At 37.7% G+C, this 27927-nt stretch overlaps 2 protein-coding genes across 8 annotated transcripts in view; one reads left to right on the top strand and one right to left on the bottom strand.

Moving 5' to 3' along the window:
* Positions 1-12463, bottom strand: part of PPHLN1 (periphilin 1) — a 144555-nt gene extending 132092 nt beyond the window's left edge. For 2 of the 7 annotated variants that reach the window (XM_082636901.1, XM_082636905.1), the window contains exon 1: positions 12381-12463. Coding sequence is in view for 4 of the 7 variants with exons in the window: in XM_082636903.1 (XP_082493029.1) it covers positions 11482-11521 (40 nt within the window). In the remaining 3 variants the exon portion in view is untranslated. Of the gene's footprint in view, positions 1-11481; positions 11713-11921; positions 12057-12380 lie in introns of those variants that run through there. The other 5 variants (XM_082636903.1, XM_082636904.1, XM_082636899.1 and 2 more) reach the window with 3 other exon arrangements.
* Positions 12464-12548: 85 nt separating this feature from the next.
* On the top strand, positions 12549-27684 carry ZCRB1 (zinc finger CCHC-type and RNA binding motif containing 1). Its single transcript, XM_082636906.1, has 8 exons — positions 12549-12684; positions 13722-13807; positions 16867-16895; positions 22783-22894; positions 23243-23350; positions 25979-26091; positions 26199-26274; positions 27088-27684. Exons 2-8 carry the CDS (start codon positions 13724-13726, stop codon positions 27217-27219), a joined length of 654 nt encoding a protein of 217 aa, XP_082493032.1. The 5' UTR covers positions 12549-12684; positions 13722-13723; the 3' UTR covers positions 27220-27684.
* The last annotated feature ends 243 nt before the right edge of the window (positions 27685-27927 follow it).

Below are 27927 nucleotides of genomic sequence, written 5' to 3'. Positions count from 1 at the left end.
GTAAAATCAATCTTAATTTTCTCTGTACAAACAAACCTATAATATTTTCTAATACAATCAGACCAAATAAAATGAACTAACTAACCAAAGATGCCTAGGGAAATGTTAATTTAAATTACAAATTAGCTTTTAACATTATGCATACACCAACCTGAATTCTAACTCTACAATCAGACATCATTAACAGTGTTATTTCAAAGTAACCAGTCTTTTAGGTAGAAGAACTGATGGAAGCTTAAAAGGAAAAGAAATAGTCAACATGGAAAAGAAATAGTCAACATTGCTTCTTCTCACCTACCTTTACTGAATCCAGGTTTCAGTAAAAGGGTTTCAGTCTAAAGAATGAGTTAAGTTTTATACTACTTAAGATACAGTACACAGAAATAGTAACAGCAACAAACTGAAATCAAATCACAGGAAAAAATCAACAACCCAAAGAAAAATTGGCATATGATATGAAGACAGTTTACAAAAAAGGAAACACAATGGCTCAATCTTTTGAAAAGATGCCCACCTTTCTTCAAAATAAAGAAGATGAAAACTAAAACTATAATGGAATACCCAAAACTCTGAAGAAAGCAAACTGTTTTGATGAGAGTAAGGAAAGCAACACTAATAATTAATGGAGGAAGTATAATTTGGAATAGACTGGGAACAATTTGACAATATCTATTGAAAATGTTAAATGCACATATGCTTTGACCTGGCAATTCCACTTCTACGTATACTTGTACATGTGCATGGCAAAGACTGAAAGCAACCTAAAATGTCCCTCAGGATGGTAACAGGTTAAATACAGTGCTGTACATTCATATAAAGGAATTCTATGCAAACCATTTCAAAGAAAAATAATCCCATATATAACAATATAGAAAGATTGCCAAGATACACTGCTAGGTAAAAAAGAGCAAAGGGCAGTCTAACATGTAGAGTATGCTGACACTCTGGAAGTAAAAAGGCAAGATATGAATACATATATGCTTTTGCACAGACCACTTCTGGAAGCATAAGCAAGAGAACATAACCGTGCCTGCGTCTGGGAAAAATGGGGTGGCTGGAATATACGAGGGTAAATATTTTCACTGCATGTTTTATACATCTTATTATCTATTATAAAAATAAGAAACTGTTTTTAAAGGTCCTGAAAATCATTCAATAAGCATAATGTGTCAATTGATGGCAAAAATTATGACTATAAATTAATGAACTAAAGGAGAACATAAGGAAAAGTAAGATTTTGTAATTAATGAGAAACAAAAATAAACTCCAAGAATTCTAAAGAAATCCTATATAGTTTCTTAACTAGATACAGCAATAAAATACTGAAATCTACTGGCTGCCCACAAAGAATGTATGAATAATTACTATACTACTTACTTGAGTCTTTTCAGGAATCAAATTTAAAGTTTTCAACAATCTCCTGTAGGTGGGCGGGAAAATACAGACATAAGGATTTGTGTCTGTATGTACGAATGGAGAAAAATAACTAAATCTTCATTATTTGTATAAATAAAACTCTCAAAATAAAAAATTATGCGCCTTAATAAGCAAGACTCCCTTCAAACACACCTCTGAAAATAGAAGATATTATTTTGACCACCAGAGGCCACTTAAGTTTCGTAAGAACAACAAAATTACATCAAGAAGACTTCTAGTCCTAACTTAGCCAGTTGAGAGCTGGACAGGGCATAACTCTTATCCCTTCTCTGAAAGGACTGCACTAGATGTTTAAGTCATTTTTACCTAGAATATTAAAAACACTAGCTTTAAAATACCTCACATATTGAAAGAAAATCTGGCATCCTCAGTCTGGAAAACCCTACAGTTTTATATTGGCAATAAATGGTCCCATGTTCAAAAGTAATCCCAATATCAAGCCAGTAATCATTGACTCATCAAAGAACACCAAACTTATTAGGTATAAGTTTGATGGAGAACTTTTAATGACTTTCTCTTAAAATATACAAAGTACACTGAGCAGGCTTAGGTAAAATTTTTTTTAAAAAGGGCATGTACGATTAACGATGGAAATTCCAAATATGTCAACTATTCTTACATTTTTAAAAAAGTGACTTCAAATCTACTCAAGGCTGTAGCCCTACCTACCACTTTACATGAAATTCAAAGGATAGAAGAGTGGGTCTACTAGGAAGACTAGGGTCACCTAATTGCTTTATAGAAATTTTGAGAATTGCCTCACTAGCTGAGTGCAGAAATAAGACTGTATTTATAGTTTTTTTTTTTATAAGACTTAAATTTATAGGTCACTCCTGATCTCGTTGCCTTTTTCTGCTTGGCAGTTTGGAAGACAAATAACAAAAATCTTATTTGCAATTACCTCACAGTATTTCTACTTTAATTAATAAATCCACAGCTTACAGAAGCTAAAAAAAAAAGCAGCAAAGAAAGTAAAAGTATTTAATTTTGATGAAAACCTAGCAATTGGAAACAAAGCAACTAGAACAAGGCAAAAAACAGAAATATAATCATACAGAAAGTCAAAATAGCACTGTCTAGAATATACATCATCAAGAGACAAGAGACCAATTAAATTCAGTTGTGGAAGAGCTAAATGTAAGCAAATGAATCAGAGTTAAAATCCAGAGACAGAGAAAAAAACCTAAATACAAGCAAATTTATCTGATGGGGAGTCATTGTTTAATAGGTATGTTGTTTCAGTTTGGGAAGATGAAAAGCACTGGGTGGTGGTGATGGTTGCACAACAGTGTGAATGTAAATACTTAACACCATTGAACTGTATGCTTAAATGGTTAAAAAGGAAAATTTTATGTATAGTTTACCACAATTAAAAAAAAAATTTTTAACGTGAGTTTATCTGGCATCAAACTCCCAGCTGACTTTGCTGAATGTAACAATCACTTCTGTAAGGCATCAATCTGTATTTTGAACTTAATTTCTACTAGAAACAGAGAGCATCCACAAAACAGCAAGATATTACACTACTGTTACCAAAATTTCAATTCCTATAGTTAATCCTATGACAACTTTGCATATTTGACTTCATACCTGATGATGCCCCAATGGAGTATTCACCTTACCTGGAGTTACAGAAATCACAGTTTAAAGCAAAATCTTTAGTAAATAAGGTAAATTTTCTTTACCTTAAAAAGTTGACAATTTTTAAAGATCTTAATTTAAAACTTCAATTACTGTAAATATAGGAATAATTTTATAAAAGGAAGTTAGTTTGCTTTACAAATAACAAGTAAATTGCTTACATGTCTATATTACAATGATTAAATAGAAATATTAGGCTATAAAGTAATCTCTTATAATCAATTATTTCATTTTTAAGTTACCTCTTACCAGTGAGTATACTGAAATATTAATATCTTTACAGAATCTGCAGGTATTCAGTTTTTAAATGTACTCTTACCATACCTATTGCTTTTACAAAACAGCAATATCAGAATATAATGCTTTATTTTATCCAAATTACTGTGTATTTTCAGAATAAGAACATAAAAATAGTAGAACACAATGTAATGGTGAAATTAAATAGAGCTGGTATAGCAAAATAATTAGCACCTACTAGTAGAAAACACCGCAAAAAATCAACCACCACTGGTGAGGCCCATGCCAAATTATTAAACTTCTTTTATCCTTAAGAAACCTAGGGCTTCCCTGGTGGCACAGTGGTTGAGAATCCGCCTGCCGATGCAGGGGATACGGGTTCGTGCCCCGGTCCGGGAAGATCCCACATGCCGCGGAGAGGCTGGGCCCGTGAACCATGGCCGCTAAGCCTGCGCGTCCGAAGCCTGTGCCCCGCAATGGGAGAGGCCACGACAGTGAGAGGCCCGCGTATCGCAAAAAAAAAAAAGAAACCTAGACTACCAAGGGGGAAGGGGGTGTGAGATGAATTGGGAGATTGGGATTGAAATATATACACTACTGATACTATGTATTAAATAGATAACTAATGGGAACCTACTGTATAGCACAGGGAACTCGATTCAATGCTCTGTGGTGACCTAAATGGGAAGGAAATCCAAAGAGGAGGGGATATATGTATACGTATAGCTGATTCACTTTGCTGTATAGTAGAAACTAACACAGCATTGTAAAGCAACTATACTCCAATAAAAATTAATTTTAAAAAAAGAAGCCTATATAATTGGGGAAGGCAGTAACATAAATAGACGATTCCATATGCAACCCTGTACTGTTAGTAAAACAAAACAGAAGACACAGTTTGATGATTACATACAAAAGAAAGAACATTGGGCTGTAAAGAAGATTGGCTTTAAGCCAGATCTTTAATTAAAACAACAGAAAAGGGAAAAAGTATTAGAGCAGGAGGATATAACGAAGGTACTATAGGATAATAAGGGAAGAATATGCTAATATCACCCTGAATTCAAAGAATCCTTTTTGTAACTTTCAAAGGATTTTAAAATAACTGATGAGAATGGCCATCATCAAAAAATCTAGAAACAATAAATGCTGGAGAGGGTGTGGAGAAAAGGGAACACTCTTGCACTGCTGGTGGGAATGTGAATTGGTACAGCCACTATGGAGAACAGTATGGAGGTTCCTTAAAAAACTAAAAATAGAAGTACCATATGACCCAGCAATCCCACTACTGGGCATATACCCTGAGAAAACCATAATTCAAAAAGAGTCATGTACCAAAATGTTCATTGCAGCTCTATTTACAATAGCCAGGACATGGAAGCAACCTAAGTGTCCATCGACAGACGAATGGATAAAGAAGATGTGACACATATATACAATGGAATATTACTCAGCCATAAGAAGAAACAAAATTGAGTTATTTGTAGTGAGGTGGATGGACCTAGAGTCTGTCATACAGAGTGAAGTAAGTCAGAAAGAGAAAGACAAATACCGTATGCTAACACATATATATGGAATCTAAGAAAGAAAGAAAATGTCATGAAGAACCTAGGGGTAAGACGGGAATAAAGACACAGACCTACTAGAGAATGGACTTGAGGATACGGGGAGGGGGAAGGGTAACCTGTGACAAAGTGAGAAAGTGGCATGGACATATATACACTACCAAATGTAAAATAGATAGCTAGTGGGAAGCAGCCGCATAGCACAGGGAGATCAGCTCGATGCTTTGTGACCACCTAGAGGGGTGGGATAGGGAGGGTGGGAGGGAGGGAGACACAAGAGGGAAGAGATATGGGAACATATGTATATGTATAACTGATTCACTTTGTTATAAAGCAGAAACTAACACAACATTGTAAAGCAATTATACTCCAATAAAGATGTTAAATAAATAAATAAATAAATAAATAAATAAATAAATAAAATAACTGATGAGTACAGCAACCTTCTGATTAGCGGCACATGTCTATGACATTATCCAGATTTAGGCTATTGACCCGTTCTGCAACTGAAGCCAGTCAGCTAAATTTAAACTAAGGTGCTCTGACTCCCAGTGAAGTGATCATGTTACTTACCCTGTTATCACTTCACTAATCTCCTCCCATTAGGGGAGTATCAGAAGTGCTCCAGTAAAGTTCTCTGATCCAACACCGTATGAAAACTGAATACAACTAAAAAATGGAAGGACCCCTCTACATGACAATTAAGCAGAGAACAGAATTAGAATTCACTGTGGGGAATGTAGGCTTCATTTAGAAGTTTGCTAATAACTGGTCGTAGATTATAAAAATCTTATCCTCTTATGCCATATTCAATAGAGTACATTTAATATACCATCATGGTATATTTATGTCCAGGAAGAAATAAGCTTTCTTAGAGCATTCCATTGAGCTACCCAACCACTGTCATGTTAGCTTCAATTGAGGGCGAAGATGACAGGGAGGACTTGAATTCTCGGTAAGAGTAGCCTGGAAATTGAGAAACTGGAAAGTCACAGGCAATATCCTTCTGTCAAACTGTTTACGCTTTGAATCCACAGGCAAGGCAACAGAGAAAGATCCGTTTTTCATTTTATCTAAAAGGTTATAGTAGCAGCTTAGACTACAGAGAAACTCTGCACATTGCTCTAGCCAGCTTCCAGTATTAAATACACTCAGGATAAATAGCTTTCCCTCCTTCCCAAGTGCATTCCTTTCACTCTTTATATTCATTCAGTAACTATTTTGATAGCAAACCATGGTTAGCAATTAGGTCACCTTTGACCTCATGCTTTAGATGAGCCACAGGCCTTCACACTGGCAATTGCCCACCCAGGATGCTTTTCTCCAGGTATCTGCATGGTTAACCCTTCAATGTCACCTCCAATGTCTTCTTAATGTCATTTTTCTACCAGATCCCCTTAATCTTGCTATTTTTTTCACAGCACTAATCATCTAAGATACTATATAACTTTGATGTATATTATTGGTCCCTTGCTACTAGGAATGTGAACTATATGAAAGCAGGGATCTCTACATTGTTCACTGATTAATATTAAGCACCTAGAATAATTTGCACAATGTATGTGCTCAGTATTCATGGAGTAAATCTATTAAAGCTGGTAACATGCCCCCTCTGGATGAATGATTCCCACATCTCCACTTCCTTTCAATAGGATATCTCACAGCACCTCCAACTCAATATGCCAGAACAGCTCTTCACACTTCTCAGAAAACTGCTTTATCTCCTGTCTTCCCCATTTTGGTCAATGACACTATATCAGATACCCAAAGGCCCAAATCAGAAACCTGAGTCACACAAGACCCCAAACTTTTCATATCTAAGTAACTAAATCCAGGTATATCTACCACCTCAATATATAAGGTACACGTATCTCCACTTCCCTAACCCAGCTACCACTGTCTTTGTTCATATGCTCTTAATCTAGCCATTGGACTCCCTAACAGTAAAACACTGGTTTCCTTGCTTCTGATGTCACCTCTTCCACTCAGCAAACTGTAGCCAGAGTGTTCATTCTGATAAGACACCTGATTTAAAAATCTCTCAGTTATTCCCCATATCCTAAAGAATGAAGCCTCAGCCTAAACTTGAAAAAGCTTATTTATGACCTTGCTCCTACCATTCCAGCTTCACCTCCTACCAATTCCCCAACAGCCTCCAGAACCTCCAGACATAACAAACTACATCTTGTTCTGCAAGTGTGCCACTACTTCTCACCACCATATCATGGCATGCTTTTCTCCTGCCTAGAATATCTTTCTTCTACTTATTTGCCTTCACCCTCTACTCTTCCTTCAGGATTCAGCTCAAATGTAAACTTTTCTTATGTTCTCCAGAAAGAATAAAGTGTTCCACCTTTGGGCCCCTTAAAGCGCCCTGCTATACTAGTGCTATATAACATTACATTCAATTTACTTTCCTTCCTCTCCTCCCTCCCAATCTAAACACCACTGCAAAGGTAATCAATGTGTACCTTTCATACTCCTGTTGCTTAGCACAGTAAAGGTACTTATTAAATATTGATCAGATAAATATATTATTCATATGACCACTACATGAGCCATTCTGAAGAACCTAAATAATAGTCTGTACCTTTTGGTTACTCAGAAAACTTCCAACGAGCACTATTAGATTATGGCTCCTATCACACTTCTCATGACACTGATGCCACTTGATTTTTGAGCAAAAGGTACCATTGAGAATCCTTTAGCTCTAGCACCTAAAGCAGTGATTCTCAACCCTGTCTGCACATTAGAATCATCTAAAGAGCTTTAAAAAAAAATACTAATGCCGGGCTTCCCTGGTGGCGCAGTGGTTGAGAGTCTGCCTGCCGATGCAGGGGATACAGATTCGGGCCCTGGTCCGGGAAGATCCCACATGCTGCGGAGCGGCTGGGCCCGTGAGCCATGGCCGCTGAGCCTGCGCTCCGCAATGGGAGAGGCCACAACAGTGAGAGGCCCGCGTACCGCAAAAAATAAATAAATAAATAAATAAATAAATAAAACTAATGCCTAGGTCTTGTTCTCTGAAATCCCTATACAGTTGCCTGGGACATTTTTTTTTTTAATCTTAAACTTATCTTGGGATGAGATCCATTGATGTTAAAGCAAGGTAAACGTATTTCTGATATCCTAAATTAAAACAAGAAGTTTTTAGTGTCGACTTGAACCTAAAAATTACATACTACTACTTCTACTTGGAAATGTTTAAAATTCCAGACATCTAAAACAAAAATGAATTTTACAATATAGTTAAAGTCTGTGAAGAAAAAAATAACATTGGGGGCTTCCCTGGTGGCGCAGTGGTTGAGAGTCCGCCTGCCAATGCAGGGGACACGGGTTCGTGCCCGGTCCGGGAAGATCCCACGTGCCACGGAGCGGCTGGGCCAGTGAGCCACGGCCGCTGAGCCTGCGCGTCCAGAGCCTGTGCTCCACAACGGGAGAGGCCACAACAGTGAGAGGCCCGCGTACCGCAAAAAAAAAAATAAATAAAATAACATTAGATGTCAATTAAAATGGTCAAAATAAAGAATCCACAGGAATTAATCACTGTTCAGTGCCCAGGGAGAGATAAATGCAGGCAATGATACTTAAAAAAAAGCCAAGAAAATTTAAATATAATCTTGAGAGAGTGCTTGAATGTGCATGAACAACAGTCAATGGTAGAATCCAAGAAAACAGAAAGGAATTGGGGAAGATAAAACGTCCATGAGAAAGATACAAAGGGCCAGGGCAGAAGATTGGCATTGCAAAGGAGTGGGAAATGAGCCTGCATAAGTATTCAACAAGCTTTCATTTCCTCCCCTGAAGAAGATATTATCCCTCCCATTCCAGAAAAAAAAACCACAGAGGCTCTGAAAAGCTTAAATCTCAGAGGCATATAGAGCCTGGAATCAGACTCAGGCCTGTATAACTTTAAAAAACCAAGCCCTTTCCACCATATCACCTTGCTTCACAAAGCAAACAGGCAAGGACAGAGAAAACAAAATTCAAGGGCATTGAATGGCACAACAAAGCAAAAAAACAGGGAATTGCCTGGTGGCGCAGTGGTTAAGAATCCTCCTGCCAATGCAGGAGACAAGGGTTCGAGCCCTGGTCCGGGAAGATCCTACATGCCGCGGAGCAACTAAGCCCGTGTGCCACAACTACTGAGCTTGCATGCTGCAACTACTGAAACCCGTGTGCCTAAAGCCCGTGCTCTGCAACAAGAGAAGCCACCACAATGAGAAGCCCGCGCACCACAACGAAGAGTAGCCCCCGCTCACTGCAACTAGAGAAAGCCCACGCAACAACGAAGACCCAACGCAGCCAAAAATAAATAAATTAAAAAAAATAAAGATACATGTCAACTAAATTCTAAAAAAAAAAATGCGAAAAACTAGAGGAGGAGCTCCCTGTAGACTTTTTTTTTTTTTCTTTTTTTTTTTTTTTTTTTTTTTTGCGGTATGCGGGCCTCTCACTGTTGTGGCCTCCCCCGTTGCGGAGCACAGGCTCCGGATGCGCAGGCTCCGGATGCGCAGGCTCCGCGGCCATGGCTCATGGGCCCAGCCGCTCCGCGGCATATGGGATCCTCCCAGACCGGGGCACGAACCCGTATCCCCTGCATCGGCAGGCGGACTCTCAACCACTGCGCCACCAGGGAGGCCCTCCCTGTAGACTTTTAAACCTAGAAATAAGGTGAGGGGAAAAAATGTCATTCCAAATGACATTAACCTGGCAGTATACAGGAAGGACTGAAGGTGAAGAGGCTAGAGGAAAGGAGATCACTGACTGCTTCATAATGAACAACAGAACTTAGTACTGTTAAAGTACTGCATTCTTTAGTAGTTTCACAAGTTACTTGACTTTTCACTGCTTTAAGGAAACTTCTTTTATGTAAGTATTAAATACTTAGTAGATTCTTGATTGTTCATCATAAGTGATCAAGTAACAGAAATTACTCAAATAGGCAAAGTTTATGTGTAATATTCTCAAATCTCATTTCACATCTGGATGGAGTTTACAGTCTTTAGTGGTCAGCCTCCTTCCAGTCTTTTACCCTCCATTTCACCCTTAAAAAAGGATACTCAGGGCTTCCCTGGTGGCGCAGTGGTTGAGAGTCCGCCTGCCGATGCAGGGGACATGGGTTCATGCCCCGGTCCGGGAGGATCCCACATGCCGCGGAGCGGCTGGGCCCGTGAGCCATGGCCGCTGAGCCTGCGCGTCCGGAGCCTGTGCTCAGCAACGGGAGAGGCCACAGCAGTGAGAGGCCCGCAAACCGCAAAAAAAAAAAAAAAAAAAAAAAAAAAAAAGGATACTCAATTAACTTTGCTAATATGTCATTCATATCTGAAGTTTCCCTGATCAAGAACCCAAATAGTTTCTTATTAATTAACTGTAACAAATCCAAACATCTCTGCCCTTTACGTGCCCCCTTCTACCATCTCACCTAAACTTCTGTTCTCTCGGAAAGGATCATTCATGCCTTCCTCCTCACTGTGTCACAAAGTAACAAACACTACCCTGGAATTGTCTTATTTCCCAAACGGGAATACCTCTTTCCGTTCTCTCACTCAACTTCCAAACATCCATAGAGGCCCAGTTCAAAATCTATTATTCTCCAGAAAGCCCATTTCTGAACCCTACAACACTTACGAAAGATTCCATACCAATGACTGCGAAGCCATGTGTGACTTATGTTTGGCCCAGGTTTCTCTTTTTTTAATAAAAATTTAGTCCATTGACCACACTTAAAAACTGGAAGATAACCCTTTAAGAAACTATATTTCCAACTTTCCTTGAAAAAACTGGACACTCTGGCAACACTGGGATCACAGTCACACAGCCACAATCAGCTGTAGCTGAGTAGCAGCTGACGTCTTTTGAAAGATTTTTACATTTTAAAGTCAGGAGATGACATCAACCGCCTGACTTCTGAGGCTGTATCTGCAGCAACTGCAATGATTCAAGAAATACTTGACTGCCTATTAGGCACTGGAGTTACAAAAGTAAACAAGACAAATACAGTCCCTCCCCAAAAGCCTAGCTTAGTAGCAAAGACAAAGAGATAAGCAATCAGGATACATCCTATAAGTGCTACTAAAAGGGAAGTAGAGGGCACTTAGCACACAGCAAGGGTACCTAATTCTGTCTATGGGAAGTCAGGGAACACCCCTCAGAGAAATTGACTAAACTGAGATCTTTAGCAGGTATAGGAATTATCCAGAAAAAGGTAGGGTAGGAATCAGGAAAATCAATGAACTTTTGCAAAGACGCTGCCTGAAGAAAAAAGCATTAAGAAAGTGAAATCAGTTCCATATGGCTAGAGCCATGACCCACCCACAAACGCAGGTGTCAAAAGAAAGGGCTCAATTGAAAGGGCTGGAGGGAAAAAACAAGTGTTAGTTAGGGTCAGGAGACGTAAGAAAATTTCCATAAAGAGGCTGAATAAGTAAAAGTTTGTTAAGCAAGGAAGAAAGGTTTCAGAGAGCACAGTTGTTGTGTTGGGGGGTGAAATGTGGAAGAAAAGTAGGGAGAAGCAGTGAAAGCCTAAATCAAGGCAGAGGGAGCGAGCACAAAGCAGCACGGGGATGGGGGTGTAGCATAGAAGACCAAAGGGGCTTACATCTTGGACGGTAACCAAGGATAACAGGGATGTGAAGCATGGCAGTTTTGGCTGGCCACAAGTTTGCCAAGAGAATTAGTCCCAATGGTCCCCTGGTAGACGCGGAGGCATTCGGGCCTCTCAAAATTCTGCTGCGCCCTGGCTGGATTGCACTTCCGTCTCTCTAGAAGACATCGGCTTCAGTCTGGATTGATTGTGCGGGCTCCAGGAGAGGCTCTGAGTTCCAGGCTGCTGGCACGCAGGCTCCCAGGGAGTGGTTAGAGGCCTGGTCTGTGTGTGCTGGTGGGTAGAAGTTAAGTATAAACTACCTTGCATTATTTTCTGGTTTTTCTGTCGGAATGATGGGCCTGTTTACAGCCACTTGGGGAAAAAGCAGTGTGTGCCCATTACAGATTTACAGGAAGAAAAAAGGTGCCAAGAAAGTTAACATGTGTCCATACCAATATTCAGGATGAGTCATTCTGTGAATCCAAGTCTCCCCAGGTTGACCTTGTCTCCCCAACGAGACTGAGATATCCTCCAGAAAAGGGCCGCTTTTACACTTTTTTGTAGCTCCTGAAGTGCCTATAACCGAACTGGGTATTTCGAACACATTCAGTAAATTTACCGACTTACTAACTGACCTCGGCTCATTTAAGTCACCTAGTTCAGTCCTCTTTTTGCATATTACGATGCTAAAGAGAAGCGAACCTGTATCAACAGACTCAACACTTTATTCCAAACTCCGCTGCGTCTCTCCACCCTCAACCGCAGGCGCAGAATCGGTGCACGATTCAAATGCAGCGGGAGACTCCAGGTTCCGCCGCGGAAAGGCCCGCCCGCCCGTGCGCTCCCCTCTCCCCGGTGTAGCAGCCCGTGCCCATCCCCGTCCACCTCTCGGAAAGGTAAAACGCGCTCACCGACTCTGGGCCGCCGGGAGACCCCGTAAACGTAGTCGTCCACTCGCGCAGCGCTCCCAGGGAGGCACTTCCGGCGCGCGCAAAGACGTCACCAAAGCGCCCGCCCCTAGGCCCGCCTCCGGGACTTCGGTCAAAGGACAGCCTGGAAGAGGCACTGCTGCTAACTTCTTGTCGCCGGCTCCTGACCCGTCCCAGGACCCGTGATGCCAAGGCAGCTGCAAGGGGCGACGAACAGTCGGGGCTGAGCCCCGAGTGAGCTGAGGGCTCGCTCTCTTCTAGTCTCCCGGGCCTCCCCCACCTGAAGGTAAACGCCTACCCAGCTGCGGCCTTTCTCCCTGCGGGCTCCTCCCCAGACCCAGCTGCCGGAAACATTTGCCCCTCTCTCCCGCCACCCTTTTTATTCCAGGACCTTTACTTTTGCCTGCCCTCGCCATTCTCACCAGAACGGCTAACGTGTGGAGTTTAAGTTGGAAGCTTTTAAAAAGCGACCTGTCGATGAAGTTGTCCCCCCAAACATCCCAAGTATTAAGCGGTTTTCCCATTACATCGCGAACTGGCACGCCTTAGAATCAATATTTTGACATTTGTGATCGTAAATACACCACATACACTTTTTAAATCGAAAATTTGAACTTGGTTGAGTCTGATATAATTTTCAGAGGTAATTTGCGGACTTTGAAATATACGGTATGAAAATGAATTACAGATTATATTTGTAAACTGAAAAATACATATACAGGTCAATACCCTTCAGGGCACTGAAAACTATTCCAATAATGAAATGTATCATTTCATAATTTAGCAATAATATGCAAAATTAGAGATTTGAAAGAACTTTATTTGCATCGTCAAAATGTGAGGCTAAAATTTCCTCTTAGCACCGCTCCAGAGAAAAATATTAAGATAACCAAAAAGTTACCCAGCCAAATTAGTGAAAATCAACAGCTAAGGTTCTTTCTGAGCTCCCAGGCTCTTTCTCACGTGCGTAGGCAAGGGTATTAGGTATATCTGAAAGCACTTTCTTGCTCTCAGCCTGAGGGGAGGTTAAGAGTAGCCTCAGAGTTTCCTTCATCTGTTTGAAACTTACCTCTCCATTCATGCCATATTCCATCACTGAAAGGGGTTAGTGTAAAGAATCTACTTGAAAGAAAGACCAGAAAACTCTTTTAAGTGGTGTCTGGAGAAAAGGAATTTCTTAATTCACCCAGCTGGAGTCAATGTTCCTGAGTATTACTAAGAAGGAAAGTATATAAATTTGTCACTTGCCTATAATATTGGTTTTACTTGGAATGAAGAATACCTGGTTTAGATTGCTTCTGGGTTTGTTTGTTTGTTTTTTAGAAATGAGTGGTGGATTGGCCCCAAGTAAAAGCACAGTGTATGTATCGAACCTGCCCTTTTCCCTGACCAACAATGACTTATACCGGGTAAGTTTTTGTATTAGTATTGTTATCCACTGAATTCTCTATTTGAGATACAAATGTAGCTTAAGCAAACAGTTCTCTTAGGCAAAATTCATAATAAATACATTACAATGCACTTAAATCATTAATACCAAAGACCTCTATGGTAAACATAAGTAAGTGAAAAAAATTAGACACTTGTAATTTCCAAAGAGAATTCCCAGTGCTTTATAGAGGATAACAAGTTTTTTATAAACACAGAAGCCACTACTAGCATAATGATGCTGATTTTTCCTGCTTGTTTACTTGGCTTTTGAAACTGGTAGTGGGGTGGAGGTTTTGGAGGAAGTGCTGATGGAAGCAAAACAGATCCCTTTCCTAATCCTCCAATCCTAAAAGTGTATCTTAATTTATATATGTGGCAAAAACTTAACAGTTTAATAAAGTTTGTTTTCAATTCAGGATAGGGGTGATGGGAGGAGAAAAAATCCCTTCCAGCATCTTCTTTCACCTTGTTACCTTACAGAGAACAAAATTTCCTTCTGTGCCTGTCCTGCAGATGGGTGGTTGAGAGGGACTGGAAGGAATGCCATGAGTCCTATCTACAAGTGTGCCCTCTTTTCTCTGCTACTTTGGGTAATGTTAAGTACAGTAGAGAGATGCTGCATAGGTGATACATAGTACTTGATTAATTAATTAAGATAGCTTGAGTCTCGAACAGAGAAGAAAACAAACTTTAGTGTCCTTCCTTGTATCCAAATAGAGACATCTCTTTTTATTGAACACATACTATATGCCAAGGACCACTTACAAGTACTAGGTACACATCAGTGAACAAAAAGATGAAAATCCCTTTTGGCACTCACAATGTAGCAAGATAGAGAAACAGTTTGAAATATAAAAAATTTAAATGATGTTATTTGTTAGATACTAAGTTAATGCTAAGGTGTTAGGTGCCAAGGAGAAAAAATAAAGCAGGAAAGGAGGGTTATTAAATGTTAGGTTGGGGGTGAAGTTTTACTTTAGGAAGGTGACTTTTGATTGAGACATGAAGGAAGTAAGAGGCAGCTATGCAGATGTCTATGGGGGACAAGCATTTCAGGCAGACAGAGTAAATAAAGTGGAGAGAAGAGGAGGGGCAATCAGAGGTAAGCCCATTCAGGGGTGCCTTATAGGGCTTGCATAGATAATGGTAAGGACTCTGAATGAAATGAGAAGCCATTAGAATTGTTATGTAGAAAACTGTCTTTCATACAGATGGCCAATAGGCACATGAAAAGATGCTAAACTTAGCTAATTATTAGAGAAATGCAAATCAGAACTACAATGAGGTACCACCTCACACTGGCCAGAATGACCATCGTTAAAGAGTCCACAAACAATAAATGCTGGAGAGGGTGTGGAGAAAAGGGAACCCTCCTACGTTTTTGGTGGGAATGTAAATTGGTGCAGCCACTACGGAAAACAATATGGAGGTTCCTCAAAAAGCTAAAAATAGAGTTGCCATATGATCCTGCAATCCCAGTGCTGGGCATATGTCCAGAAAAAACTATAATTTGAAACGATACATGCACCTCTATGTTCATAGCAGCACTATTCACAATAGCCAAGACATGGAAATAACCTATATGTCCATCAACAAATGAATGGATAAAGAAGATGTGAGATAGATACACACACACACACACACACACACACACACAATGGAATACTACTCAGCCATAGAAAAGAATGAAATACTGCCATCTGCAGCAACATGGATGGACCCAGAGATTATCATACTAAGTGAAGTAAGTGAGAAAGAGAGACAAATAACTGTATGATATCACTAATATATGGAATCTAAAATATGACACAAATGAACTTATCTACAAAATAGAAACAGACTCACAGCCATAGAAAACAGACTTGTGGTTGCCAAGGGGGAGGAGTGGTGGGGAAGGGATGGATTGGGAGTTTGGGATTAGCAGATGCAAACTATTATATACAGAATGGATAAACAAAAAGGTCCTACTGTATAGCACAGGGAACTGTATTCAATATTCTGTAATAAACCATAATGGAAAAAAAATATGAAAAATAGTATGGGTGTGTATATATATATATATATATATATATATATATATATATATATATACATGTATATGTGTGTATATATACATATACAGTTTGCTGTACACCAGAAACTAACACAACATTGTAAATCAACTATACTGCAATAAAGTAAATTTTTTTAAAAAAAGGAAGAAAATGAAAAAAAAAAGAAACACACACAAAAAAAAAAGAAGAGAGAAAACTGTCTTTTTGGTCTTCAGAATTCAGTATTACTAACACTGCCATCCAGTTATACTATGTTCCATGGTTACACAACTTATAGAACTCAAGCATTTATTATTACTGATGACATACATTAATGTATTCTGAAGGACTTTTGTACCAAGCATTATATAATAAATAGGACCGGCTGAGACAGTAGAAGTAGATAAGATTGCTTAGAGTGAAGATGTAGACGTAAAAGGGAAGAAAGGGCCAACTGTAAAGTACCACCAACATATTAGGGTGGGCAGAAGGAGACTGATGGGAATGGATTTTTCATTATAGAAGCTTTTTTGTTTTATGAACAGTCTGTAAGGATTTGTCTTCTGACATAGTGATTGCTTGATGGGGTGGAGGGGGTAGGCCAGGAACAGTGATATTCCACAACATTGATAGTTGAAGCACAAGGTTTCTCTGGAGCTATGGTGCGGTTGATAGTTGTCATGGATATACCACAGGAACACTCAGCTGTGCAATGTGTGTGCCTTCAATCTACCACACATGAAGAGTGTTTTTTTTTCTCTGTATACACTCTTCTGTCAGAAATTTAGGAACTAAGGCAAATACCTGTGACACCAGTAGCCAAAAAAGAGTATTATGCTAGTCACTACAAAAATATATCTTCTAGGGCTTGCCTTACAGACCAGAGGCTAAAAATTTTCATAAACTACAACAAACAATGTGGTCAGTATATACAGCCTGAAATTTTAATGTTTTTTTATGATTTTAAATTAAATTGCAAATTATTATGTGGTCTTTTGTTTCAGATATTTTCCAAGTATGGCAAAGTTGTAAAGTAAGTATATCAGATTTTGAAACTTCATTTAAAAGTCTATCGGAGTTTACTTCTCCATTATTTTCTTTTTTTTTTTTTTTTTTTTTTTCTTTTTGCGGTATGCGGGCCTCTCACTGTTGTGGCCTCTCCCGCTGCGGAGCACAGGCTCCGGACGCGCAGGCCCAGCGGCCATGGCTCACGGGCCCAGCCGCTCCGCGGCATATGGGATCCTCCCGGACCGGGGCACGAACCCGTATCCCCTGCATCGGCAGGCGGACTCTCAACCACTGCGCCACCAGGGAGGCCCTCCATTATTTTCTTAATGGAAGTAGATTTACTATTTTTCATAAAACAGATATTTGATATAAAAAAGAAATAAAAATACTACTGTTAACATTTTATGTATATTTCAGTAATTTTTTAATATACATAAATATCTATAGACAAGTTTTAAAAGACAATTCTATACATGCAATTTTGTTGTCTTTTTTTTAACTTGACATTATATCGTGAATATCTTTCCATGTACTATATAGATACATCCTTGTATTTAATGATTTCATGGTATTCCTTTATACGGCCTAACTTATTTAAATAATATAATTTTGTACCATATTACTAAGAACTAAAACTGATCCTGTTATCCAATATAAGACATAAGTTAAAGGCTCCGATTAAATATATATTTTAGGTACTAGGAGGTGTGTTATCAAGTATACTATAAATGGATTATTATTTGTCAAACAAATAGAATATAAAAACAAACACAGTTGACTCTTGAACAATGCAGGGTTAATGAGAGTGTAAAGTAAAAGCAAGATAGTGTTATTCTATCTTACAACTAATAATATGTTCTGGTATAAATTTAAAGTCGTATTTAAAATCCCAAGAATTTAGAGCATATTTATCTTGCCTAGTTGTTTTTCTTTTAGCTTTGATAAATGGATGTTAAACAGTTGAAGTTCATCTGCATCCTGAGGTTAACTTCTTTTAAACTTACTTCTTTATTAAAAAATAATAAAAAATGCTACTAGGTCTTCAGAATTTCAAACTGATCATTATCAATCAGAACACTAATAATGATGATATGTAACAGTGAATACATAAATACGCTATGCATTGTTCTAATATCTTTACATAAATTATCTCATTAAATCTCACAACTACCTTTTAAGGTAGCTACTGTTATTAACCTGATATTATAAATGACAAAACTGAAGCACACAGTAAACCTAAAATCATATTGCTGGTTAGCAGTGGAGCCAAGGTTTGAATCCAATAGTTTGATTCCAGCCTATTCCTTTAACCTTTACCTTTTCTTGATTTTTCCCTGTCAGAATCGCTGAATGAATTTCCGTACAAATACATAATTATAAGCCATGAGAATGCTATGAATTTAGACACAGAGTTATAAGCACCTGTAAACAGGGAAGACCTGATCTAGTCTAGAGAGTCAGAGTAGATTTACCTAAGTCATTATCCCTTGAGTTGAAACCTAGAGGCTGAGTAAGAGTTAAGTAGGTTAAAACAATGGGAGGAACATTTCAGGTAGAGGGACTTGCTTGTGCAAAGGCCCTGTGGCAAGAGAAAATAAAGTGAGATCAAGAAGCAGAAAGAAGGCCAGTGTGACTTGAGATGAGTGAGCAAGAGGGAGAAAGCACAAGACAGGTCCAGAGATGGAAGCAGTTTCCTCTAAGGACACCAAGAAGCCATTAAATAATTTTAAATGAGGGAGTGACATGATTTGAATTTTTAGAAGCTTATTCCATCCAGCTTCAATGTAGATATTGGATTGGAGGGGAACAAGAGCAGATGCAGGGAGACCAGTCAAAAGATATAACAATAGCCCAGGGGAGAAATTTGGACTAAGATGATACAGGTAGAGAGGTAAAGACTGGCCAGATTTGAGAGATCATTAGGCAGGAAAATGGGTAATACTTAGTGATATACTTACTTTGTATGTAAGGGTTGGATGAGCGAGAAGGAGGTGTTATGGATGACACCCAGGTTTCCCAGAATAGTGTCTGCTTCACTTCATGTGCTTAAATGAGTACATCATCTACCTTATATCAGGAAATGGTACCACCATCTAGCTTTTTTTCCCATGCTAGAGACATGGGAATCATCCTAGGTTTGTCTTCTTAAATCCTTGATGTAATTATTTTTCTGTTACCGTAGAAGGTACCTCTATCAAAGTAATGTATTTTCATTGGTTTATAGGTCTTTCTCCACCTCTAGACTGTAAGCCTTTTCCTGAGGATAAAAACCTGTCCTACTGCCAGTGCTTAGTACCTTTGCTTGAGGCTAGTGGAAAGACTGAATGGCCACATGAACAAACAAATGGATGCACGCTTTTGAGAAACTACTTTCCCATTTGTATCTGTCTTTTTGTTTTAACATATTGAGGTAGGATTAATAGGGGTTACAGAGACAATCTTAAAGAGGATTTTTATATCAAAATAGGTGAGATGAAAGGAACATTTTATAGATAAAGCTTAGAGAGGTGCCTGGCAAATAATAGAGTAAAAATTCCATCACATGTATCCAAGCATAAAGATTTGCTATTACTGTAAAAATAAATTTTTTGAATAGGGGAGATGAGGCATTGTTTATACAGAGATTTCAGTGGAGACAAGCAGAAAAGAAAGGAGAAGAAATTATTTCCAGTTAAGAACTGATACATTCTGAACCCTGAAGAAGGAGTGAAATTTTAATGGGCAAAACATTGAGATTTGAAAGTGGATAGAAGCCATATGAACAGAGGCACCAGTTTAGGGGAAGTTCAGGCCATGCTCCATGAACACTGAGTGCCTTCTTGTGGCTAGACCTCATAGTTTGCAAGTGAGGAGCAGTGAAAGATGAGGGAAATGGGAGCCATAATCATGAAGGATATTGATTGCTGGACCAAAGAATAGGCAACTTGAAGAACCAAAGATTTTTGAGCAAAGGAATAAGTGATTTTATTTATTCCTCAGGTAGAAGACTTTTCCACTAGCATATGAGCATAAATTAACATCAAGGGAACCAGTAAGAATAGATTATGGAAACAGTAATGCCACCGTGGACAAGAAAAAAAGCAGTAGGAATGGAAAAGAGAGGACAGATGAAAGAGATCATTAACTGAGTATGACTTAGAAAGCTAACACTTCCAAATAGTACTTTCAGAAAAATGATTTATGACCTTAACTGACCATCACAAACATTATGAAATTTTTTAAAAGTTAAAGTAACATCTTATTTTATACTTCTTTCAAAATTGGTTAAAAACTTTCCTGTTTATGCTAACTGGTGTGGCTCTGAAGAAAACCAGCCTAAACTTGAGCTGCATCAAGTCCTTGACTTCTCTTCCTTCCTTCTAAGTCCAATGAATAAACAGATGCAGCCTTTTGAGAAAGTAAACCATTTTAGTTGCCCATTTTTCCCTAAATTATTGTAACTTATATTTTTTAATGAAATAAGACATCACTTTTCTTAATATAGTGGCATCTTTTTACCAATTTCATTCCAATGACTCTATAGGTACCTAATCCCAAATCCAAATAAAATAAATTTTAATATGTGAAATGTAATACTAAATCAAATTTCTGTTTATTTATTCATTCATGTTCTCTTGTCTGTTTTCCTGTTAATTCAGTTTTTAGAAAATTATTAAGCTTTGTCTTAGAGCTTTGTCTCTTTTTTTGCTATTTGGAAATAATTTCAAATTTATAAGTTACAAAAATAGTACAAAGAACCTCAAAATACCCCTTGCCCAGATTCACTTATTAACATTTTATCCCCATTTACTTTATCATTTGCACTCTCTCCCCAATGTGTGTACATGTATGTGTGTGTATGTGTATACATACACACACACCTATATGAGTATGTTTATATATATATCTATGTGTATACATACACACACAATTTGTTTTTGTGAGTCATTTGAGGCTGTTATGAACATCATCACCCTTTACTCCTAAATACTTCCGTGTGTATTTCCTACAAATACAATAGGGTTATATGTTATATAACCACAGTACAGTTACCAAACTCATAAATTTATCCTGATACAGTACTTTTGTTGAGTCAGTCATCCATGTTCCAGTTTTGTCAGTTGACCCAATAATGTCCCACATAGAATTTTTTGCCTCTAGTACAGAATCCAGTCTAGACTTAGATGTTATTTTAACTGTCCTATCTTTTTAGCCTCCTTTAATCTGGAACATTTATAAATAATATAGCTCTAACCCATCTTTTTTTCCCCTCATTTTGTGTTTTCCTGATGTTGCCTCATGATTATGTGGTGGTTATGTATTCTTGGCTGGTATACTCTATAGGTGATGTGTTCTGAGGGTGTCACATCTGGATTCATACAGCATGCATCTGTCCCTCATTAGTGATAATTAATTTTGATCACCCAGTCAAGACGTTAACCAACTTCTCCACTGTATAATTACCTTTTTTCCCTTTTGCAACTAAGAAGCAGTCAGTGGGAGACACTCTTAAGACAATGCAAACATCCTATTCCACATAAAAATTTCATTTTAGACATAGCATTTGTTGATAATTCTTGCCTGATCCAGTACCATGATTGTTGCAAATGGTGATTTTCCAACTCTAGCACTCCCTATACATTCACCAGTCATCCCTTGGCATTCAGTAGCTCTCCTTTCTCCCCCTTTTATTTATTATCAGTATGGACTTATGAATTCCTTTTTTATGTGGTTTATAATTCATTACTGTATTTAATTATTTTGGTACTCAGACTGTCCTAGATTTGGCCAATGGGTGCACCCTCCAACTGGCTTCTCTATTCTTGTGCCATGCCCCATCATTACTTTTTTTTTCAAGTGCTCCCTTTCTTTTTTTTTTTTTTTTAATTATTTATTTATTTTTGGCTGAGTTGGGTCTTTGTTGTTGCACGCAGGCTTTCTCTAGTTGCGGCGAGCGGGTACTACTCTTCGTTGCAGTACGCAGGTTTTTAATTGTGGTGGCTTCTCTTGTTGCAGAGCACGGGCTCTAGGCGTACGGGCCTCAGTAGTTGAGGCTCATGGGCTCTAGAGCGCAGGCTCAGTACTTGTGGCGTACGGGCTTAGCCGCTCCGCGGCATGTGGGATCCTCCTGGGCCAGGACTCGAACCCCTGTTCCCTGCATCGGCAGGCGAATTCCCAACCACTGTGCCACCAGGGAAGCCCCAGTACTTCCTTTCTGACATAGCAAGATGTTCCACGTTCATCTTGTACATACCCTATCCCAGCCTTGGAGTCAGCCATTTCTCCAAAGAGACCTGTTGAATATTTTATTAAACTGTATTTAATGACATATGATGAGCGAGGACCACAGGACTAGGGATGGGTAAAGCATCAGGAGAAAAAACAGGCTCTGTGCTCTTACAACCCTCCCTACCACTTACGTACCTTGGGTAGTATGGCTGAGAAGCACAGAAGTGGAGATTCTTTAAAAGAATATTAAGATTATAGTTATGTTCTAACACCTAGAAAAAAATAATTTGAGTAAATCACTTTACTTTTTGGGTAGAAGAGAACATCTCAGTTTTGTTTTGTTTTGGTTTTTCCTGCAGAGTGAGGGAGTCAGTAGAGAAGAGGAATTATGCTTACTCCTCAAGATTCCATTGTCTCTAATCTCTTCATCCTTCAACTCTGATTAATGTTAGATTTATCAGATACTCCTAATCATAGCTGTGTTCACTTGTGTGAAATCAGTATCACACTTTCCCATTTCCATTCTTCTTGATATCCCATGACTTTGAAGAGTTAGCTATTTGTCAAATATATTAATTTCCTTGCTTACTCTATAAATGTTTTATTAACCCTTTTTGACCACTTGAGTTTTCCAAGTATTTATTCATATATTTTGTTTATTGCTGCCTCATTATTTTTAACTGGCTATTTGTTTATGCTTTAAGGGTTACTATAATGAAAGATAAAGATACCAGGAAGAGTAAAGGGGTTGCATTTATTTTATTTTTGGATAAAGACTCTGCACAAAACTGTACCAGGGCAATAAACAACAAACAGGTAAGCCATTTATTCCCAACAAGGTTTTTAACCAAAAGCCTTTGTGTTTATCCAGGCTAAAAATGTGGGGATGAGGGGATGGTCAAGTCTGATGGATATCAGTAGGTCCTGAGGGTATTTAACTTACAGAAAACAGGTCAAAACTGTACTGGGATCCCAAAACACTGGTAGAATAAGGAATAAAAGTCTATTCTACAGGAAAGAATTTGTCACACCTAAGTGGGCAATTGCTAAAATAATCTAAGAAATAAAATGGAATTGAAGGTTTGAGGAAATGGGATCCAATAACTGTAGTTTTAGGTTTCAGTGAAATACATCCTATTGCATTTGCATTTTTCTCTGTTCTAGTTATTCGGTAGAGTGATAAAAGCAAGCATTGCTATTGACAATGGAAGAGCAGCTGAGTTCATCCGAAGACGAAACTACTTTGATAAATCTAAGTGTTATGAATGTGGGGTGAGTATACCTAAAACAGTATAATTTTCCATAGTTTACTTGAAGGTATTTTTCACATCAGTATTTTATTTGTGTTCTCCAAGACTTCTGGATGGCTAAAATCGGGTTATGAAAGTTTTACTTTGGGACTCTAGACTCATGTAAGTAAACTCAACTGAAATGTCATATGTAAAGTTAACCTGAGTTGGGTAATATAGGGTGGTATTTTCTCCAGTTTCCAAACCTTTGAAAGTTGTTAGATTAAAAAGTTTAAGACTAATTACTTACCTTATTGTCTGAAAGATTTTAGTGACCCATAAATTGTTGTGTTTCTGTAATATTTTGCCAATGATTAAGTATCACAAATCAGTAAAATCATTATGATATGACCCATCCTCTATGGGATATTGTTTTGAAAAGTTTTCCCCCCTATTAGTACTGCTGATAGTTCAGGAGCTGAACTATATCCAGATTTTCTTATCTAGTTCTCATCATCTGTTGTTATCCATTTAAACTTTGGGTGATTAGGAGAGATGTATAGCCACAACACAACTTTGCCCAAGGCCCATAATTGTATCAAGAGAATTTCAGTCTGGGTCTGTTGCTGCCTATTTCTAAAATGTCTTTATATATACTAAAAAGCAGGATCCAGAGGTTAATGGGGAGCTTTCTACTGAAGAGAAGATTACTGAGAGACATTGTCCTGGCTACATGAGCATATGGAAAATAGAAGGAAATGTGTTGGGGTCCTTTCCCCAGTGCCACTCACTCCCCCTCAAAAATATATACATATACAGACAGATGGGTGGGTGAATAGATGGATGGATGGATGGACGGAAAAAGAGAGCAAGGCACTGGGTACATTCTGTAAATTTTTATGATTCTGACACCTAAGTTAATGTTTCAAAACATGTGTTCCAGAATCCATCATAAAAAAAAGAAAAAAAAGAAAGGAGGGTGGAGTTGTTATGGTCAGATAGATAAGTATATATCCACATATTCACAATAAATATTAAATTATCCGAGAACTCCTGGATGAATCTGTTAATCTGTCTTTTTGGTTTATGGATCCATAGATTTGTCATATTATACTTAGTTCATTATAATATTTCTTAAAACATCCCCCTGCAAAAATCTGTTTACGTTTATTTTAGCCTGATTTTTCCCAAAGCTAGTTCACTATTAAACCCCTGCCCCCATTTTTTTTTTTTGTATAGGATATGTTAACAGTTTTGGTATACCATTATTCCAAAAACAGTTTGAAAAATGGTTCTCTAAGTACATCCTCTCAGCAGTTCATTAACAATAACACCTCTTCGGTTCAGCCATGTCCCCAGGTATACAAAATACACAGTCTGTTTGATGCTTTGTAAAATATACTTGAAAAGCATGATTATTTTTCTGTTCTAATCCTGGCTCAGCCTCTCCGCACACCCTCATTCTCACATATTACTTCTAAAGGTATTTTGGTAAGCTAATACACAGATTCATTGTCTCATTTTACTCATTTTACAACTCAAACCATGTTATGGCTCATTATAATGTTATGGCTAGTCCAGCACTGTCAAATACAAACATATGCAAGCCACAGATTTAATTATAAATGTTCTAATAGCCACATTAAAAAAGTAAACAGGGTAAAAACTTAATATATTTTAATTCAAAATATTTTCATTTGAATTATGTAATTAAAAAATTTTTTAATCATAATATTTTACATTCTTTTTTCATACTGTCCTCACAATCCAGTATGTATCAATTCAGACAGGTTCTCAGTAACCACAAGAGAATTATAGCTAGTGGCTACCATAAGTGGACAGTGCAGGTGTAGTCTAGATATGAAAGAAGCAAAATGAAATTAATTGATAGGAAAAGTGAGGAAGACTAAATTTTCCATTTGTTTTTAAAAGAAAATGTTCAGCAACATCTTGGTAGTTAGGAATAGTTTTGTCCCCATTTTATCATAATAACTTAAAATTTTTACAACTAAGGTAGATGGTCCATTTAAATTTTGAATTATTTTATATCCTGAACCTTCAGATTTAAAATGTTTGAAGGAAGAAAACTTCTTTTACTCTTAGTGAAACGACTAAAATACTTCCTTATTGGGAGTTATAATATCATAATCTCTTCCTTCTAAATATTAAAGTAATGGGTTTTAATTTCTTTGTGTATATTCCCTGTGGGACAATATTCTTTTATTTATTTATTTATTTATTTATGGCTGTGTTGGGTCTTTGTTGCTGTGCGCGGGCTTTCTCTAGTTGCGGCGAGCGGGGGCTACACTTCGTTGTCGTGCGCGGGCTTCTCTTTGCAGTGGCTTCTCTTGTTGTGGAGCGTGGGCTCTAGGCACACGGGCTTCAGTAGTTGTGGCTCGCAGGCTCAGTAGTTGTGGCTCCCAGGCTCAGTAATTGTGGCGCATGGGCTTAGTTGCTCTGCAGCATGTGGGATCTTCCCGGACCAGGGCTCAAACCCATGTCCCCTGCATTGGAAGGTGGATTCTTAACCACTGTGCCACCAGGGAGGCCCCTGTGTGACAATATTCTTTCTTAAGTTCTAAAACATTTTAGTCTTAAGAAACCACCAAGTTTCTGTTAATAACACAACAAATGTAATATTTCTCCTTTCCTTTTTAATGGGAAACAAAAGGAAAGTGGACACTTAAGTTATGCCTGTCCTAAAAATATGCTTGGAGAACGTGAACCTCCAAAGAAAAAAGAGAAAAAGAAAAAAAAGAAAATTCCTGAACCAGAAGAAGAAATGTATGTATAGCCACTCTTACCAAATACATTATTGTGTAGCTTCTGTCTTTTTCCTAAGTGCATTCTGATTTTTTAAGTGCATTCTGATTTTTTTTTTAATAATTTAGTGAAGAAGTAGAAGAAAGTGATGATGAAGGAGAAGATCCTGCTCTTGACAGCCTCAGTCAGGCCATAGCTTTCCAGGTACTAAATAGTTCTTTTCTAAGGCACCATGCCATAGCTGCCTTGAGTTAATAGTTTTATATTCCTTGCTTACTTTATTAATCATCTCCTGATGGCAACCTCTGTCTTCCCCTTTGCCCCTAAACTTTAGGAGATAGGCTCTTTCTTTAAGGTCTTTAGAACACTGTGGTGGAAAAGTGCCTATCGGTTCTTTCTAGATTTTGAGGGCCCCACAACACTTTTACTGTCTTAATCTGTTTTCATTATAGAATTGAACAGAACTGTTTGATTCAAGTGAATTTAGCCCAATGGAAAAGATTTCATTAAATCGCAGATACTGTTTTAAAAGAAGCTTCATTTTAAAACCAAACCAAAAACATATTTTTGACCATTAAAGATCCTAATACAAGTATACGAAACATTTTTTGAAGAAGGGTGTATAACTTCCTGATTTTATATAACCACTTATTTTGTTTTAATGTAGTTGATAAATTGTAAATGCATACATCAATTTATTTTTTCCTTTTAGTTAACTAATGTATTTTATGTAACATTCCCACATCCAACAGGGATGACAAGTAGGCTTCATTTCATATGCCTGTTAATTAGTAGAACTTGTCTAAAATAATTTTGATTAACATGGTAAGACTGGGACAAAACTTGGGGGTAGGGGAAATGGCATCTTAATGGAGTAGAACTGTCTGCACGGGCTAGGAGGGTAGAGAGTGCTGGCACTTGTGATGTATGTTTTGCCATGTTTTGAATCAATGGACTGTAAATAATATTAAACAGATTCCTGATTTTGTTTTGTTTGTTTTCCGAACCACATTACAGCAAGCCAAAATTGAAGAAGAACAAAGAAAATGGAAACCCAGTTCAGGGGGTCCCTCAACATCAGATGATTCAAGACGCCCAAGGATAAAGAAAAGCACATATTTCAGTGATGAGGAGGAACTTAGTGATTAAAATTATATATATTATGTCAATACCATTAAAAAATTTTTTAAATCTTGGAGTATCAAGTTCCATTGGGACTAAAGATTACTTTTAGAATTTGAACATAAGAACACTTAGTACCAAATAGTTTTTTACTTTAAACTAGTTCATAGGAAATTGAAAAGTAATTTTAAAGTATCATGTTTATCTTGCATCAAGATTTGCTAATAATCATTAACCTTGAAAACAGTTCATTTGAATAAAAAAGAAAACTTAATACTATCATAATAATGCTATTGACATCCCGAGAAAAAAAGTAGATAAGTAAAAAGATTTGTTTGAGAAATTCATTATAAAAGTTTATTCATGATTGGCTTGAGGACTTTTGAAATAAATTTCATCTTTAAAACAAAAACCTCTTAAAGACTGAAAAGGTTGAATGATTTATTGTTATTAATGTTAATAAAATTTTCTCAAGAGAATTTTATTTTTAAATGTAGGTGTTTTTGTCATCTTATTTCTTTTACCTTTATCCCAATCTGGATACATTGTAATTACCCATAAAATTTAAAGTAAAGTAGCTCTCAAAGGTTTGTAACCAAAGAGCAGTAATTTGTCCTTTGGCACAAAGTTCCATTCCCCAAAAACAGCCAGCTTCTATGTTTGTGTCTTTTCACATGTACATACATCTTGCTAAACAAAATACATATATTTCTGCCACTTAATCCATAAAAGGAT

The sequence above is a fragment of the Mesoplodon mirus genome, assembly GCF_964341445.2.
Source record: "Mesoplodon mirus genome assembly, chromosome: 11".
NCBI classification, from domain to species: Eukaryota; Metazoa; Chordata; class Mammalia; order Artiodactyla; family Ziphiidae; genus Mesoplodon; species Mesoplodon mirus.
Note: the sequence above shows the minus strand (reverse complement) of the source record. Positions and strands in the feature narration are given on the sequence as shown.